The sequence below is a fragment of the Canis lupus genome, chromosome 17, assembly GCF_011100685.1.
Source record: "Canis lupus familiaris isolate Mischka breed German Shepherd chromosome 17, alternate assembly UU_Cfam_GSD_1.0, whole genome shotgun sequence".
In the NCBI taxonomy this organism is placed as follows: domain Eukaryota; kingdom Metazoa; phylum Chordata; class Mammalia; order Carnivora; family Canidae; genus Canis; species Canis lupus.
Genome location: NC_049238.1, coordinates 51,735,718 through 51,751,589, shown reverse-complemented (window position 1 = coordinate 51,751,589; position 15,872 = coordinate 51,735,718). Strand labels below are relative to the sequence as shown.

General features: G+C 52.4%; 1 protein-coding gene across 1 annotated transcript in view; it reads left to right on the top strand.

Moving 5' to 3' along the window:
- Nucleotides 1-4,057: 4,057 nt before the first annotated feature.
- Nucleotides 4,058-15,872, top strand: part of DYSF (dysferlin) — a 216,308-nt gene continuing 204,493 nt past the window's right edge. The window contains 1 exon segment of the mRNA XM_038561780.1: nt 4,058-4,556. Coding sequence (XP_038417708.1) covers nt 4,469-4,556 — 88 coding nt within the window. The 5' untranslated portion in view covers nt 4,058-4,468.

Sequence of the window (15,872 nt, the reverse complement as noted above, 5' to 3'; positions counted from 1 at the left end):
GCATACACATTTTCCAAATTACCTCTTTTGTTAAAAATCTGCTTTTTATCGTTCTATTTTCTACAAGAAATAATATCAGACTTGCTCCTTGATTTCTCAGTGAGGTTGGGGAGCTGACCTTCCTTTTCTGCCCCAAAACAATAAGCAGCAAAAGTGCTCTGAATGCCTGTCCTTTTCAACAATGGTCTGATTGCCTTGTTAGAGGCTCTGTGTATTTGCTTCCTGAGGCTGCTCTTACCAGTTGTCACAACTGTGCTGGTTACAAGTTCATACAGTTCAACCAACTGTGGTGGTTTCATAGTTCAAGAGGCCAGAAGTTCAAGATCAAGATATCTTTTTTTTTTCCCCACTGCAGAATTTTCTCTACTTTTCCATTCATGTGGCTTCTTCTGAGCCTCCAGTTTTATTCAGCTCAGTTCCAGCTACACACAGAGGCTAGTATCTCTCCATCTCAATTACAAATTCTTGGGAAGATACCATCAGATTGTTTCCGTGTTGAGTAGGGTGTTTTTCCCTTCACCAGGGGATGATCTCGAAGAATGTGGTTCTTTGCAATACAGAAGAGACCCTAAACATGTCCTCCACATTGAGGAATAAAGTTGAGGTGCATTCTCACTAGGAATTTATTTCTGTACCGACTGGCCCTTGTGTAACAAGTTTGAAGGGGAAGTGTCTGGACAGATCAGTCAGTAGAGAATACAAGTCTTGATCTCAGGATCATGAGTTTGAGCCCCATGTTGGGGGTGGAGTTTACTTAAAAAGTCTGAAGAGAACTTGGCACATGAATAAATAATGTAGATATTTAACCTATAAAGGAAACTGATTCTGGTCAAATCACTTTAGTCACACCATGTTTGCAAGCAGCCAGGTGCTTCTGAGATCCAATTTTAGCTCTACCTTAGAGCAGGTTCATGTTACTTTATACATCTGAATAGAGCCCAACTGTACTTCTTTAAAAATAGATCCTTGGGACGCCTGGGTGGCTCAGCAGTTGGGTGCCTTCCTCCGGCTCAGGTCGTGATCCTGTGATCCCGGGATCCCAGATGGAGTTCCGCATCAGGCTCCCTCCATGGAGCCTGCTTCTCTCTCTACCTGTGTCTCTGCCTCTCTCTTCAAGTCTGTGTCTCTCATGAATAAATAAATAAATCTTAAAAAAAATCAATCCTAATTTGTGCTTTCCCTGAATCAGCAGAGCCTCTTGCCCTTCTTCCCAATAAAATTACATTTTACTCCCTACTTGGTACCCTTCTCCAAAACTTGAATCTGGCAAACTCCTGCCACATGCAAGACACCCTATAAATAAGTGTTCATTAACTGAATGAATGAACAAGTTAGTCACTTCATCCAAGCTAGAGTTGTTTTCTCCAACAACATATAATGGCCAAGGTTAGCAGCAAGAAATCTGATCTCCTCCACTTGCTCTGCAGAATGTCCTTTCTACTTCCTGCCAACTTTGCTTTACTTCCTTCCAACCCTACTCTCACCACCTTGGGTCAGGTCACCATCATCTCTCACTTTGGCCCTCTACTGGAGCTGCTGCTGCTGCTTCTTCTTCTTCTTCTTGTTCTTCTTCTTGTTCTTCTTGTTCTTCTTGTTCTTCTTCTTCTTTTCTTCTTCTTCTTCTTCTTTTAAGATTTATTTATTTATTTATTTATTTATTTATTTATTTATCATGATAGACATAGAGAGAGAGAGAGGCAGAGGGAGAAGCAGGCTCCATGCCGGGAGCCCGACGCGAGACTTGATCGTGGGTTCAATCGCAGGACTTCAGGATCGCACCCTGGGCCAAGGGCAGGCGCTAAACAGCTGAGCTACCCAGGGATCCCCCTCTACTGGAGCTTCTAACTGATCTCTTTGCCTTCAATCTGGCCCCTTCTACTTCATTCTCCAAAGAGCAATCAGAGGGAGCTTTTGAGAAGCAAATCAGATCCTGTCATTCTTCTGGACTTCCTCAGGTTCTGTGTGGTTCTCTCAGCCTCACCTCCTCCATCCCTCCCTGTCTCCCCACCCCCAGCCTGGTTCTCCAGTCACAGTGGTCTTTTTCTTCCTATCCCTCTCCCCAGTGCCTTGACCCAGAGCAATCTGTTACTGCTCTAGAACACCTCTTTCCTCTGCCCCAACCTCAGTCTTGCCCAGTGAACTCCTAATTGGCCTTCAGATCTCATCTCAGATAGCTCTCATTGTCCCTAGGATTATATGAGGGCCCCATTTTCTGTCCTTTTTTGCACTTAAAGATTTGAAATGGTATTATGATTGGCTTGATTATTTAATGAGAGTCAGTTTCCTCCACTGAAGTGGAAAGAAACTCCTTGAAATCGGAGACTTATATTAGTTTTCTCAAACTGCCATAACAATATACCACAAACTGGGCAACTTATTAGAAATTTATTTTCTCACAGTTCTGGAGGCTAGAAATCCAAGATCAGATTATTGATTTGACAAATTTGGTTTCTTCTGAGGCCTTTCTCCTGGGCTTTCAGAGGCCCACCTTCTGACTGCATGCTCCTAGGGTCTTTTCCTCGGTGTGCATATACCCGTGGGGTCTCTGTGTCCGAATTTCCTCTTGTCAGATGGAATTAGAACCCAGACTTGTCTTAATTTAATCACATCTGTAAAGGCCCTAACTCCAAATACAGTCACATTCTTAACTGGATGGTTATGGCATATGGATTAACATATGGATTTTCAACATACAGACTGGAGGGGAGGTGGGGAATTCAGCCCATAATAGGAACCATGCCGCTTCTGCTCATCATTGTGTCCCCATTACCCAGGACAGTACTTGGCATGTTGTAAGACTTGAAACAAGCCTGTTAGACGAATGACTTAATTTCACCACCATCCCCCCTTCTCTCCTTCCCAACCACATAGTGCTCTAGAGGCAAAGAAAAGACGCACAAGTTGCTGCAGGAGGACCATAGGTAACCACAGGAAATGTTTGCTCTCCTGATCTTAAAATTACAGACCTTTCCGGGAATATTGCTCCTACCTAGTAAAGCCAGTGGGGCAAAATAGCCCCTTCTTCCTGCCCTGGGTGTATGTGCTACTCCCATGGGTTGCTGGGGGAAAAGTTTTGCTGACAGCTGCACACCCATTCAAACTGCCCTCTTTAGAAGGTGAGTCACCCTACTTTGGGGAGTGTGGATCGACACAGGTCCCAGATAGCAGCTTAGTATTAGGTACCGGGACCTAAAAAAGGCACGTCCTGCAACCATATTCCAAGGCTGAGAATTCAACCCAAGGAACTAGCAGAAAGGTCTCAAGGTGGGTTTATATCCCAGGCTTTATACCAAAAAGTATTTCTCATTATTATAATAGTGTGTAACAATGGAGAAAAGCTTGGGAAATCTAGTACATTTGTGTGATACAAAATTATGTAGCTATTGGGCAGCCCCGGTGGCTCATCGGTTTAGCGCTGCCTTCAGCCCAGGGTGTGATCCTGGAGACCCGGGATCGAGGCTCCCTGCGTGGAGCCTACTTCTCCCTCAGCCTGTGTCTCTGCCTCTCTCTCTCTCTCTCTCTCTGCGTCTCTCATGAATAAATAAGAAAAATATATATAGCTATTGAAAAAATTGCCTGTGAAAATTTATAATGATGCAATAAAATATTACATGAAAATACAGGACACAGAACTGCATATACATTAATCTCAGAAATATAATAAATACTGTAATTTACACACACACACACACACACACACACACACACATTCAGAGGTAAAAACCTGGATTGGTAAAGATCCAAAAGTCAATACTATTTTTTTTTTTTCAGACTCCAGAGATTTTATTTCCTTTGCTTTTGTGTTAAAAGTAACAGATGTTGCTTTTACAGCCTAAAAGTGGGGGGACAGTTTTTAAGGCAGCCGCAGGAGGCGGGTGGTCGAGATTCCTTACGGTGCGCGGGCTCCCCACCTGGCCCCCCGAGCGGCCGGCTGCTCCGACAGAGAGGGCTCAGGGGGCTCGAACCCTGGCGGCGGGGGAGGCCACCTGCTCGGCGAGGCGCAGCGGCGGGGGGAAGGGCGGGGAGGGACGAAGCCTTTCTCCCGTCGGCTGCGCGATCCCGACCGCGCGGGGCGCCCCGAGCCTGGGCCAGCCCCCTGCCATCCCGCCGCCGCCCCGGCCGCCGTTCCGGCCAGGTGCAAAATGCCTTGTCATTGGGACGGTCCGCGGCCGGAGCATTGAATTACAGCTCAGCCGAGCCCGGATAGGGCGGCGGGGGTGGAAGATGAGCAGAAGCCCCTGTGCCCCGAGCGCCCGCCGACCAGCGGGATAAGCGCGGCCGGGGCCGGGGAGGAGGCAGCCCGCTTCGCTTCCAGAACACAAGATCCGAGCCGCAGCCGCGATCCCAAGCGGCCTCCCTCCTCCAGCCGCTCCGGGAGGAGCCCCGAGCCCCGCGAACGGCGATCCTCCCCGACCTTCCCCAGCCCTCTCCGCGCCCTGGGCCCCCGGGGCCCTCACTCGTGCCAGTCATGCTGAGGGTCTTCATCCTCTACGCCGAGAATGTCCACACCCCGGACGCGGACATCAGCGATGCCTACTGCTCCGCGGTGTTTGCAGGTAGGAGGGGCCTGCATCCTCGCAGCGCAGGGAGGGTGCGGTCAGAGGGAACCCCGACCTCCACCCAGAGAGCGCGGGGATGGGAGAGGAGAGACTCCACGCCAAGCCTGAGTGACTTTGGGGTGCTGCAGAGGCACGTATCCTCAGGAAGGAGTGACCCAGAGGGGAACTGAGACAATGAGAGAGGTGGCTGAGCTGCACTTCCCTGGGGTCTGGAAGTTGAGCCCAGGTGGGGGCTAAGGTGGGCCTGGAACATAGGGCCAGCTTCTCTCCTCTCACTTTTCTGGGTCTCTTAAAAGAGGTCTTTCCGTGCTGTACTGCTAGGATCCCTTCCTCTCCAGGGAGGGCTGGGTCTCAGGCCTATTTACAGCCCAGCTCTCTTCCTGGGTCTGGGCCTGGCCTCTGTCCTAGGCCTCAGCTCTCTATCACAGCACCAGTTGGCAGGCAAGCGGCCACTGGGGGGCAGAGAGACCGCCCACTGTCCAGGGACCCTACTCTTAATTTGGGAACAGGGTGGGAGAAATTTAGCAGCTGGTACAGCTGGCCCCAGCACCAGCCTCTTAGAACTTTCTTCCCTCTCCCTTCCCACCAGACTGGAGCTGGCTGGGGAGTGGTATCTGGGGTGTGGTATCTTCATCATCGTTGCACAAAGGAGCCTGCTCCCCTATCAGATTGGGAACTTCCACAGGAGAGTCTTCCCATGGTAATGACTAGATATTTCCTCCAGGAGGTGATGGCCAGGCCCTGTCTGCTTACCTGGAACCCCCTCAGAGCCAAGTCAGAGCTTCCATCTGCCCAAATGGGTCTTTGGGTTCCGAGCCATACTGGAGGAGAAAGACCAGAGTATGAGAGTCCAACCCTTCACTAACCTTGGCAGTTTGCTCTTAATCTCCATTACTTGTTACTTCCCTTCTCCCGAAAGACCTGGCTTCATTCCAGGCCCCCCGAAATCATAGCCACATGCGTCCCTGGCCATTCAGTAGACCTCTCTTTTCCACTTCGTGAGCTCCTGGATATACCTGTTCCCAGACGCCTGTGTGCAGGTGTACTCCCAGACTTGTGTACACCCAGGAATGCATGTGACATTTAGGATGTTCCAAGGGATAGAGGTTCAGAGAACACAGGCGTGTGTCCACACAGATGTATCAGAACAAGGGCATATGCACACACACACACACACACACACACACTCCTGGATGTGAAATTTAGGCTTTCTCGAGGAGGCATCACTGAATGGACCAGTGGCCTGGGAAGCAACCTGATCCAAGAGGAGGCACAGAGGGGGAGTGGGAGGTGACACTCCAGCTGTGCTTTTTTCGCTGACATTCTGCTTTGACCTGTTCTCGACCAGTTTCCCACAGTTGCCTCCGGAAATGAACTTTATCCAGGTGTTTCCAGGGGGAAGACAAAGGCCTGAATGGGGGACTTCCATACTTCCTCTGCATCCTCAGCATTGGGCAGGCCAGGCCAGCAGCCCCACGTAGGAATCTGGGCTCCTAGTTGCTCAACTCCAGGGAGCACCGTGCCCACTGTGAACATTCCCCCGGCTGAGTGGAAGGAGGATACCATCACCTTGGAGGGAGCGGGAAGCCCTATGCATCTAATAGCTGCCTCTTGCTCCAGTGCCCCTTCCTTGTCACAGTGCCCTAGTCCAAGGTCCGAGCAGGCTTTGTGAATGGCACTCTCTAGAGCTGCCCAGTACATAAAAGAACCTCAAGGAGTGTGTGTGTGGGGGGAGTGGGGGGTGGGGGGTGGGAGCACCGTACAACCCAGCCCGTGTTCTCAGGGGTCTTGTCTCCTCTGGGGCCATTCAGCCTGAACCAGATTTTCCTTCCTGATCACAAGCTCCATCTCCCACCCCCACCCCCACCTAATACACACATACCTGCCTCACTATGAAGTCCCTCTACCCAGGCCAGCTCTGAACCCTAGCAAGAGAAAGGAAAGAATGAATAATGTATGAGGAAGAACTTTCTAACTGCTGAAGTGCTTTGCCCACAGGAGTACCACTGGTGTGGCTCCTCTTCTGTCTTATGATTTCAACTGCAAGGGCTGTCTGGGGGACAGTCTTGCCCATCCCCCATCTTCCATCCACCATGGGAACCCCTGACTGAGTCCCTGCCCCCTCTGCCTGCTGCCCCAGGCTCCCCCTTCCCTGGGGAGAAAGGAAGTGGGTTGTCTATGCTGATAGTGCAGTGCCCCCAGAGGGGGCTGCCTGTAGCCCCCCACCCCCACCCATGGCAGTCACTGCCAGGCAGTCACAAGGAATATAATCCCTCCCTTGCCGGCCCTGGACACATTCCCACCTCCTGCACTGGCCAAGCTCTTAACCCATGTCCAAATTTGGCCTCCCCACAGCATTCAGGCCTGCTCACCCTCCCCGCAGCCAGGGCCAGGTTGGTGAATGATTATACAGAAGTCTGTGGTCTCAGGGACACACTACTCAGAGCAAAATAGCCTCCTGGGAAGTATTCCTTCACAGGCTAGCCTGGATCTGGCCTTCCCTTTAGGTTAGAGACCCATAAAGCCCCCTCCTTTGGATATCTGATTATAACATCCCATAATTATGCCTCTTCTGTGCGTGCATAAATTCATTTCATGTTCACAGCAGGCTTGTGAGGCCAAAGGGCAGGGATATTATTTCCCTTTAGAGAAGAGCAAATAGGCCCAGAGAAGTGCAAGGGCCTGGGTCACATGGGGACCAAAGCACCTCCCATCCTCACCCCACCCACCTCTTCACTGCCCTCTGTTGTTCTCAGCAGCCATGGCTCATGAATAAGAAAGTGCTTTGGAAAGCATACCATGTGCTGCCCACAGCCAGGGCAGCCTGGGCCTGAGCCAGCGCAGGGATGGGGACAGTGCTTGGGGTACCCCGCATGGGGCTGAGTCAAAGCAGGGGGAGTACAAGGCTGTAGGGAGCGCCATATAAGACAAATGATCAAAACATGGAAGGTTCTGATTTTAAAAATGTCTTTTCATCACAAGGAGAGAGAATGGGCATTCATTAAGCACAAACAACAAACAATGTGCCATTTTCAGAGGCTGTTTCTTTAAAACCCTACGACAATCCTTTGAGCGAGACATATTTAACTGATACTGAGCTTATTAGGTGCTAGGCACTGTTCTAAATAGAACTTATTTACCATGAGCTATATCATGTTCGGCTAGAATTTATACCAGGCACTTGTATGTAGACACTTAACCCTCCTAGCAACCACATATAATAGCAACTATCATCACCCCCATTTTACAGATGAGAGAACTATGGCACAAGGAGGTTAAGTTATACACTAGTTGAGAGTGGATTTGGGAATCGAGCCCATGTGATCTGGCTCCAGAGCCCCATCTTTAACCACTTCACCATCTCCTTTGGGTCTTAGCTTTGATTTCCAAGAGACAAGCAGTAAAAGGTGAAGGGGCAGGATTTGAACTCAGGTCTGCTCACACCCAGGAGCCCAGTCTCTTTGAATACTGCTTGGCATTCAATACATATTAACTATTATTATTCTTATATATGATTATACATATATTTATTATAATAATTATTAGAGTTAACATGTGTTGCACAGGTACTAAGAAATCGCTCCACACACCCAAGAAGACTATCATTATCTTTTGCACCTGATCATTCTGATCATCAGCTGTTTGTCTAGCTACTGTCCTACCAGTCTGGGCACCATGGCTCATTGGTGAGTGGCCATCCCCTCTGCCTCAAGGGACCCTGGATCTGTCTCCTCTGACTGCCCCTCCTGAATGGCCCCTTCTGAGCTGAGACATTTGTCCACCTGCCTGCTGTCTGGCTGTGGCCATCACCATGGGGCTAGTCTTTGTGGGAACAAATATCCCTTTGGTGACTCCTCAAGGCCACAGACCTTCTCAGTCCCTCTTCCCAGGCCAAACTCATTCTCTGTCTCTGCTACCTGTATGCCAATCTCTTCCCCAAATTGGTTCATTAGGATGAAATGTTAACCAGAAGAGGGCTACCACCCCTTGTACACCTACTGTGTACCAGCTACCATGCTGGAAGGACTATTGTTCAGTTCAGTCCTCCTAACAGCTCTGTGACATATTCACTTGATTTCACAGAAGTGGAAACAGACTCTGAGAGGTCAAGTCGCATGCTTCAGGTCACACAGCTAGAAAAGGGTGGACTGGGATGGAAGCCCAGGACTGTCTGATTCTTCCCAGTACGGGATGGTTCTTCCCAGGAGGTCACATAATCATGGCCATAGCCAGAGCCACTACTGCCTGTGCATTCTACACCTGAGGTGGACACGTAGGTGGCCCTTCAATCCAAGGGCCCATGGGTCCAATCCAAGGGGCCTACATGTCCAAGGGCCCATGGATACACAGACTCTTCAATGAGTGTGAAGGGAAAGGGCAGAAGGATGAGTTGGACCATCCAGACTCTTGGAAGTGTTAGGGCTTTGGTACGTGTGCCCTAAGGGAATCCTGTAAACTCACAGGCAGATTGTTCATCCCAAGGTTGATGTCACTGAGCAGAGGTGCAAGGTTTGTTTGCTTCCTGGTCACCCCACATCAGGCCTTGCTTAAAACAGAGACTGAGCCAGAGGAAACCAGCTGGCCCAACTCCAGCAGCAAGAAGAGGCTGTGTAAGAAGCGCTTCTTCTTTGACTGGCAGGAAGGTAGGACCCCTAATAGGTGACAGAAGAGGGGAGGGATCAAAAACTCACATGCTGATGGGAGCCTGGTGGGTGGTGCAGTAAGATGAAGCTGGAGGGAAAAGCACATGCATATTGGGTGAGTCGTGGCAAGTGGGGTGATCTGAGAGTGCATGCCCTGCTCCACAGGGGCCATCCAGAGCCAGATAATCAGTGGCAGGCAGAGAATTTGGGCCCATGTGCCAGCTACTCAGATTTATTTTCAAGAGCAGCTATAAATCCAAACTCATGTGAGAAATCTCATAACATTTAATTACAGTATTATTTTGTTATAAAACATTGTGCTGCTTAAAGACAATAAGTCTGGAGGCTGGAGGCGTCCCCAGAGGACACCAAAGACATCTGAAGCAGTGTTTCTTTAGGTCATGGAGACTTTAGTCCCGGGCTCTTGGGACAATAGAGAGCCAATCTCCTCTCACTTGGGATTCTCAGTGAGCACCTGTCTGTGACTACACCGAAGGGGCAATGGGGCAATGGGGCAAATCGAGGAGTGCACTAGTCCCTTCCCCTTTACCTTTATCAGCCCTGAAATGTTGTTGCAGTTAATATGACATCTTAAATAAAGACTGGGCTTGCTATGCAACCTCAGGTCCCAAACATGTCTCCCCATCCCCTTACAACCTCCTGGTGGCTCCTAAGCTGGCCCTACCACCTTCAGAGGGGTACTGGAGTATTTCAGGGTGCAGAGGAGCTGCCCTTACCTGCAGTGTTAAGTGGGATGCAGACCTGGCTGTCAGTGAGCTCTCACTAAACCATGCTGTGAACATGAGGGTCTCTCACTCACATAACAGTTGATGTGTAGGCAGTCCTGGCCAGTAAGGGTCGGACCCAAAGGCTGTGGGTCCTCCTGTTTTGCTGCTCTGTTATCCCCAGGGATGTCCTTGACAACATGGTTGGTGATGGCTCACCATTACCACCTGTACTGCGGCATGAGCAGGCATGCCACTTCCCTTTAAGGGTACAACCAGACAGTTACATACATCCCTTCTGCTCAGCACTTGGTATCATGGTCATATCTAGCCCTGAGGGAGGCTGGGAAATGTTCTCTTTCTATTTGGGTGGCCATGTGTCCAGGTAAAACTATGCACAATCTCTGTGGAAGAAGGTGAGAACATATAAGGAGGGGGATGAGTTGAGGTCCCAGCACACCGTCCATGAGAACTGCATTCCTGATATGGGGAGGAAGCCCACTTTAGGACTAGGCTGCACTAGAATGTCTCCAAGGGAAGAGTCAGCTGTCTCATCAGGAAGAAGTGAACAGCAGCCAGGCTGGGAAGCTGGAGGTTGGGATGGGAAAGAGGTGTCAGGAAGTGTCCAGGGCTCAGGCCACCAGCTGCTGATTCTCTGGTTTATGGAACAGGCTTGTAGAGCCTCTGTTCCTTGGACACAAGCTAAATGTTTGTACAAGTCCCTTGGAATATTCCTCTGGAAATATTGGATATGCCCCCTATAGATTTCCTGTGTTGCCTCTGATGGATTAGAGCAGGAGGACGTGGCAGGGTGTGGGGGGCTGCGGGAAAGGAGCATAGCCTGGAGTCACTGTGATAGTGAAAAAACAAACAAAAAAACCCGATCCCAGATCATCACATCCAAAATTCCCCCAGGGGGCAGTACTGCCCTCCTGGAGAACCACTAGCTTAGCCTCATCACAGGATGGAAGGGCCACTGAGGAGCCAAGTTCACGGTCCACACCACCAACCCCAGGCCAGCCCTTATTGTGCACAGGAAATGCCTGGCCCCCTGAAACAGCCTGGGCCATTGACTCCGCCATCTAGCTAGACCTCAAACAGGTGATCGCACAGATGGTTGGTTATTCCTTACAGTTGTAGTGAGTGCCAAGAAGGAAAAGTATGGCTGTCAGGTTGTTTGCTAGAGGGACCCAGTCTAGACCAGGATGTCAGAGACGGCTTCCCTAGGGAAGCCATACGAATGCTGAGGCCTAAGGATGAATGGGAGTGGCCCTGGAAAGAGAGAGCGAAGGCATTTGTGCATAGAGGGGACACCAGAGCTCCAAGCTGAAAGATAGCTCAGCATATTCCTGAAACTGAGAAACCACTGAAGCTGCAACTCAGGGAGTGAGGGGTGGAGTGGCCTTTCCAGGTGGGTGGATGTAAGGGATTCGGGCATGATCCCAAGAACAAGGGAGACCTTTGAGGCCCGATCATATGTTTTAAGATTGCCTGGCCCCAGTATGGATAATGGACCAGAAGTCACCAGCCAGGAGGCCCCTGCGTGGCCCAGGCAAGAGAAGGTAGTGGAGGAAATGCCTCGGTGGAGGCATTTGGATGCTATGGGTACATGGATGCTACCAAAGTCATGGATGTCAGCAAGGAAGATTTAAGCCTCAAGTAGGTGAAATCTTGTCTCAAGTAGACTTTAATAGTATAGTCTTTTTTTTTTAAGATTTTATTTATATATTCATGAGAGACACAGAGAGAAAGAGAGGCAGACACAGGCAGAGGGAAAAGCAGGCTCCATGCAGGGAACCTGATGTGGGACTCGATCCCAGGACTCCAGGATCACACACTGGGCCAAAGGCAGGCACTAAACCGCTGAGCCACCCAGGGATCCCCAATAGTAAATAGTCTTAAAGTGGTCCTCACTCCTAATACATGGCCCCTTAGAAAGACCTCCTGTCGAGTACTAGGCTCCGGCAGGATCCAGAGACATGATCCAGAGACATAATGGGCTCTGGGCACATACAGCATACAGCTCCGCAGTCATCCTGCACCCAGGCAGACCGTTTCTCCCTCTGGTCTGCTGTCATTGGTATCTGCTCCATCCTAGAGCTCGTGAGCAATTGATCCACATGCTTCCTTATTCTCAAGAACCAGGAGAGGGAGTTGGGCTTGTCCATTCACAGAGTATAAGCCCAGCCCTCCTGGAGAACGACTCAGGACATTTGCCTTTCACTACAGCAATAGCTATTGCCAGGAGATGGCTTCCGATAGCACAGGATCTACCTGGAGCCGGGGCTGGGGGTCATACCTGAACAGTTGGGTTCTGCTAAGAGGGAGGAGGGAGGTCTGAATGCTGGAGAGGAAGCAAGTGTCCACCTCCTTATGAGGGTAGGTGGGGTGGCCCAGGCAGAGTGGGAACGTCAGGAGAACGAGGTCCCCCGACAGCTAGAAAAGGTACAACCTTTAAGGTGGGCAAGAAGACAGCCTCAGACTTGTCATTGAGGGAGTGAGAGGGGTAGGATCTCATGCCCATGTGGCCAGCTGGTCATTCACAAACATGGGAGAAAAGGCAAAGGATTTGGGCACAGATGCTGATGGGGGTTAGGAGGCTGGGAGCCTGGGGAAGTTCTCTACTCAGCAAATAGGAAGCAAACTGAGAGTGAGGATGGCAGTAGCGTGTTACAAGTTAGGGGAGAGAAAAGTATGAAATGGTGGTTTCTAAAGAGATTGTGGAAAGATTGCTTGCTGGGCAGCAGGAAGGGTCCACTTGAATCAAGGGCCATGAATATCAAGTGTGACAGGTGGTTAGCTGGGCGGTTCTCCAACACCTTCAGTAGTCAGAGTTGGATTTCACCACGTTGTGGTTTAGCCACATGAAAATGCTGGATCCTCTAAATAAGGGAGGGGACAGCCAGCTGAGGGGCTATGCAGCGGAATGATGACTAGTCGCTACATTTAGGCTAAGGGCTAGTGGCCTGCCCGGGTGCTGGGTGCTGGAGGGTAGGGGTGTAGGGAGATGAGAAGCCAGGGCTCCTGTGGTCCGGAGGTCCGTCCATCAGCTGGAAAGGGGCCCGACGGAACAAGGCAACGTGCTCAGGGCTGTCACCACTCAAGGCTCCCGCCTAACGCAGTCCTCCTCCGGGTGGGGGCGCGGGGCCCGGAGGCTGCCGTCGGGCCGTGGCGGGGGCCGGGTGAGTGGCGGGTGGCTCTGTGCTCCAGGGACCGCTTGGAGAAGCCGGGAGGGGTTCGCGAGGCTCGGGCGGGGTCTTTCCGGGGCGGCGGCCGGGCACCGAGGGCGCGGGTCCCGGGGCGGGCGGCGCGAGGCCGGGGCTCAGGGTGCGGCGTGTGGCGCCGCCGCTCGGGACACGCGTCCGCGCTCGCTCCAGCGGGGGGTGGTCCGCAGACCCTGCGTCCCCTCCTCCCGCCTCGGCTCCCGGCGCCCCCGGAGTGCGGGCCCGGGCAGGGCGCAGGGGGTGCGCGCGGGTGCGCTCCGGGCGCGCAGCGTCGGCGGCCTGGCCGGGCAGTGCGCCCCGCCTCCGCGGCCCTCGCGGTCCCCGCCCCGGGCCCCCACCCGCCCCCAGCCGCAGGGCGGGTCGCGGCCGAGGCGGGCAGAGGGGTGGGGTGGAGGGAGGGTCCGCCCAGCGGGTGTCCAGTGTCCTCCCCGCGGCCTCGGCCGGGCGCGGGGACTCGGCGGCGGCGCGGCGAAGGCGACAGCTGCCCTGTGGCACGGGTGCCGCGGAGCCGGGCGCTCGCTCGCCCGCCGGGGCCTGGGCCCCCCGCGCCCCCGCGCCCCCCGCGCCCCCCGCGCCCCGCGCGCCCGCCGCGGCCGCACCATGCTGTGCTGCCTGCTGCTGAGGGCCAGCAACCTCCCCGGCGGGAAGAAGGACCGGCGCAGCGACCCGGTCGCCAGCCTGACTTTCCGAGGTGAGAGCCCCTGGCGGCCGCGCCCGCGCCCGGGCCACCCGACTCTGGGCGCGCACGGCCGCGGCTCGGCGCTGACCGAAGCCCGGGGCGCAGCGCGAGGCCTCGGCCGCGGGGAGGCGAGGACGACGAAGCCAGCCTCGGACGTAGCCCAGCGCTCTGAAATTTTGGAGAACTGAAAGGGCCAGAGCCTGTCAACAGTCAGTGCTTCTTAAGACCCGTACGGAGACCTAATAAAGTCCGAGCGCTCGCGGGGCAGTGGGAGACGGTGGGGAAAGACAGGTGGTGCGGGGTAGAGGAACCAGGATCACTTAAAAGCTGGGCGTGTTTTTGAAACTGGGTCTTGATTTCATTCATCCGCCCATCTTTATTGAACACTGGCCTATTCAATCAGCCACGTGTCAAAGAGCCTGCTCGGGGATCCCTGGGTGGCGCAGCGGTTTGGCGCCTGCCTTTGGCCCAGGGCGCGATCCTGGAGACCCGGGATCGAATCCCGCGTCGGGCTCCCGGTGCATGGAGCCTGCTTCTCCCTCTCCCTCTGCCTATGTCTCTGCCTCTCTCTCTCTCTCTCTCTCTATGTGACTATCATAAAAAAAAAAAGAGCCTGCTCGCCCACAGGAGGTTCTTAGGCAACAGAGGGTCTCTCTCTGGAGCAACAAAGGACTCGCAACTCTCCTCACCGGGCACCCTTAACCCATCTTCTTTAAGGCAGACCTTCCCATGGGAGGAGGCGCCTCAGAAGGAGCAGATGGAAGAGGAAGGATGTGTTGAAATTAAGAGAAGGAACAATGGCTGAGTCAGGATCCCAGTTCAGCAAAGAAAAATGCATAAGGAGAGGAGAAGGGGTTTCTCTTTTACCAGGAGGTGTATCCCGTGGTTTCTGTGGAATTAAAAAATACGTGCATCACAAAAGATGGTCAAAAGAAGAGGGAAAAGTGGCTGGTGTTTTCAGGAGATTGGAAAACAGTGAGGGCACCAGGGGGCTCTTTTGCTCTGATCCACGTTCTCCATCTGGTCCCCAAGCGCCCCAGAATAATAATGACCATAGATGGTAGGCACAATTCGGCAAGGTGAAAACGACTTGCTTTTATTCTTTGTAAGGGGACAATTTACATTTTATCCCTCTTTAGAAAAGCGTGAGTCAAAATATTTTAGAACACGGTGCTCTTTTCGTTAACTGGTGACATTCCTGGGTACCTACAAAGAAATGCCACTTGGCGGCAAGGTCGCTAGCTTATCTGCCCAAACCATTCCCCTATAGATACTGTGGGCTCATCCCCAGCGGGAAGAGAAGTTCTGTAAAGATCTTGAGGCCAGGGGCCTACAGCAGCCCAGATCTCTTGGATGCTTTAGGATCTGTTCACAGCTCTCTTTCCCTGGTTCTGGAACAGTCTTGTCGTGGCTCCTAATCTCTCCATTGTGCAGATAAAGAAATGGAAACTCGGGGAAGTTATATGTGTACTTGGTCACAGCCTGGAGTGGGCAGTGCCCATGAGTCAGGAAGATGACCAGATCTGTTGAAGCCCCCCTTGGCGTCGTCCTGGCCCAGGTGCCCCATTCAGCTGCTCTCCTCTAGGTGTCTGCCGTCCTCATCCTTTATTACTTATTTGCATTGATAAGGTCCTAGCAAAACTGACACAATAGAATGTAACATCTCCAACTATTCCAAGTCTATTGCTTTTTCAAAGCCATGCGGCAATGCCACCTTCTCCAGGAAGGCCCCTGAGATTCCCCTGGCATTCATTAGTCTCTTCTCTCTAGGCGTACAACACTTTGCTAGGTCTGCCAGAGCACTCGCCGCAGCCAGCCTGTGCTCTGTGCTCCGAGCCACCCTTAGATGCCGTGACTCCTTGGGAGCAGCAGCCTGTCCTATTCATCAGCTGTCCGGCTGAGCACAAGTAGGTGCTCTGTAGGGTTTGTGTGCTTTCTGGCCCCGGCTCTGGCTGTCCTTAGGATGTGCCTGGGAGCCTCATGCAGTCTGGGCTGATGGTCCTTATACTTTCCTGTACCTGAGAATCTTCTGGAGAGTATAC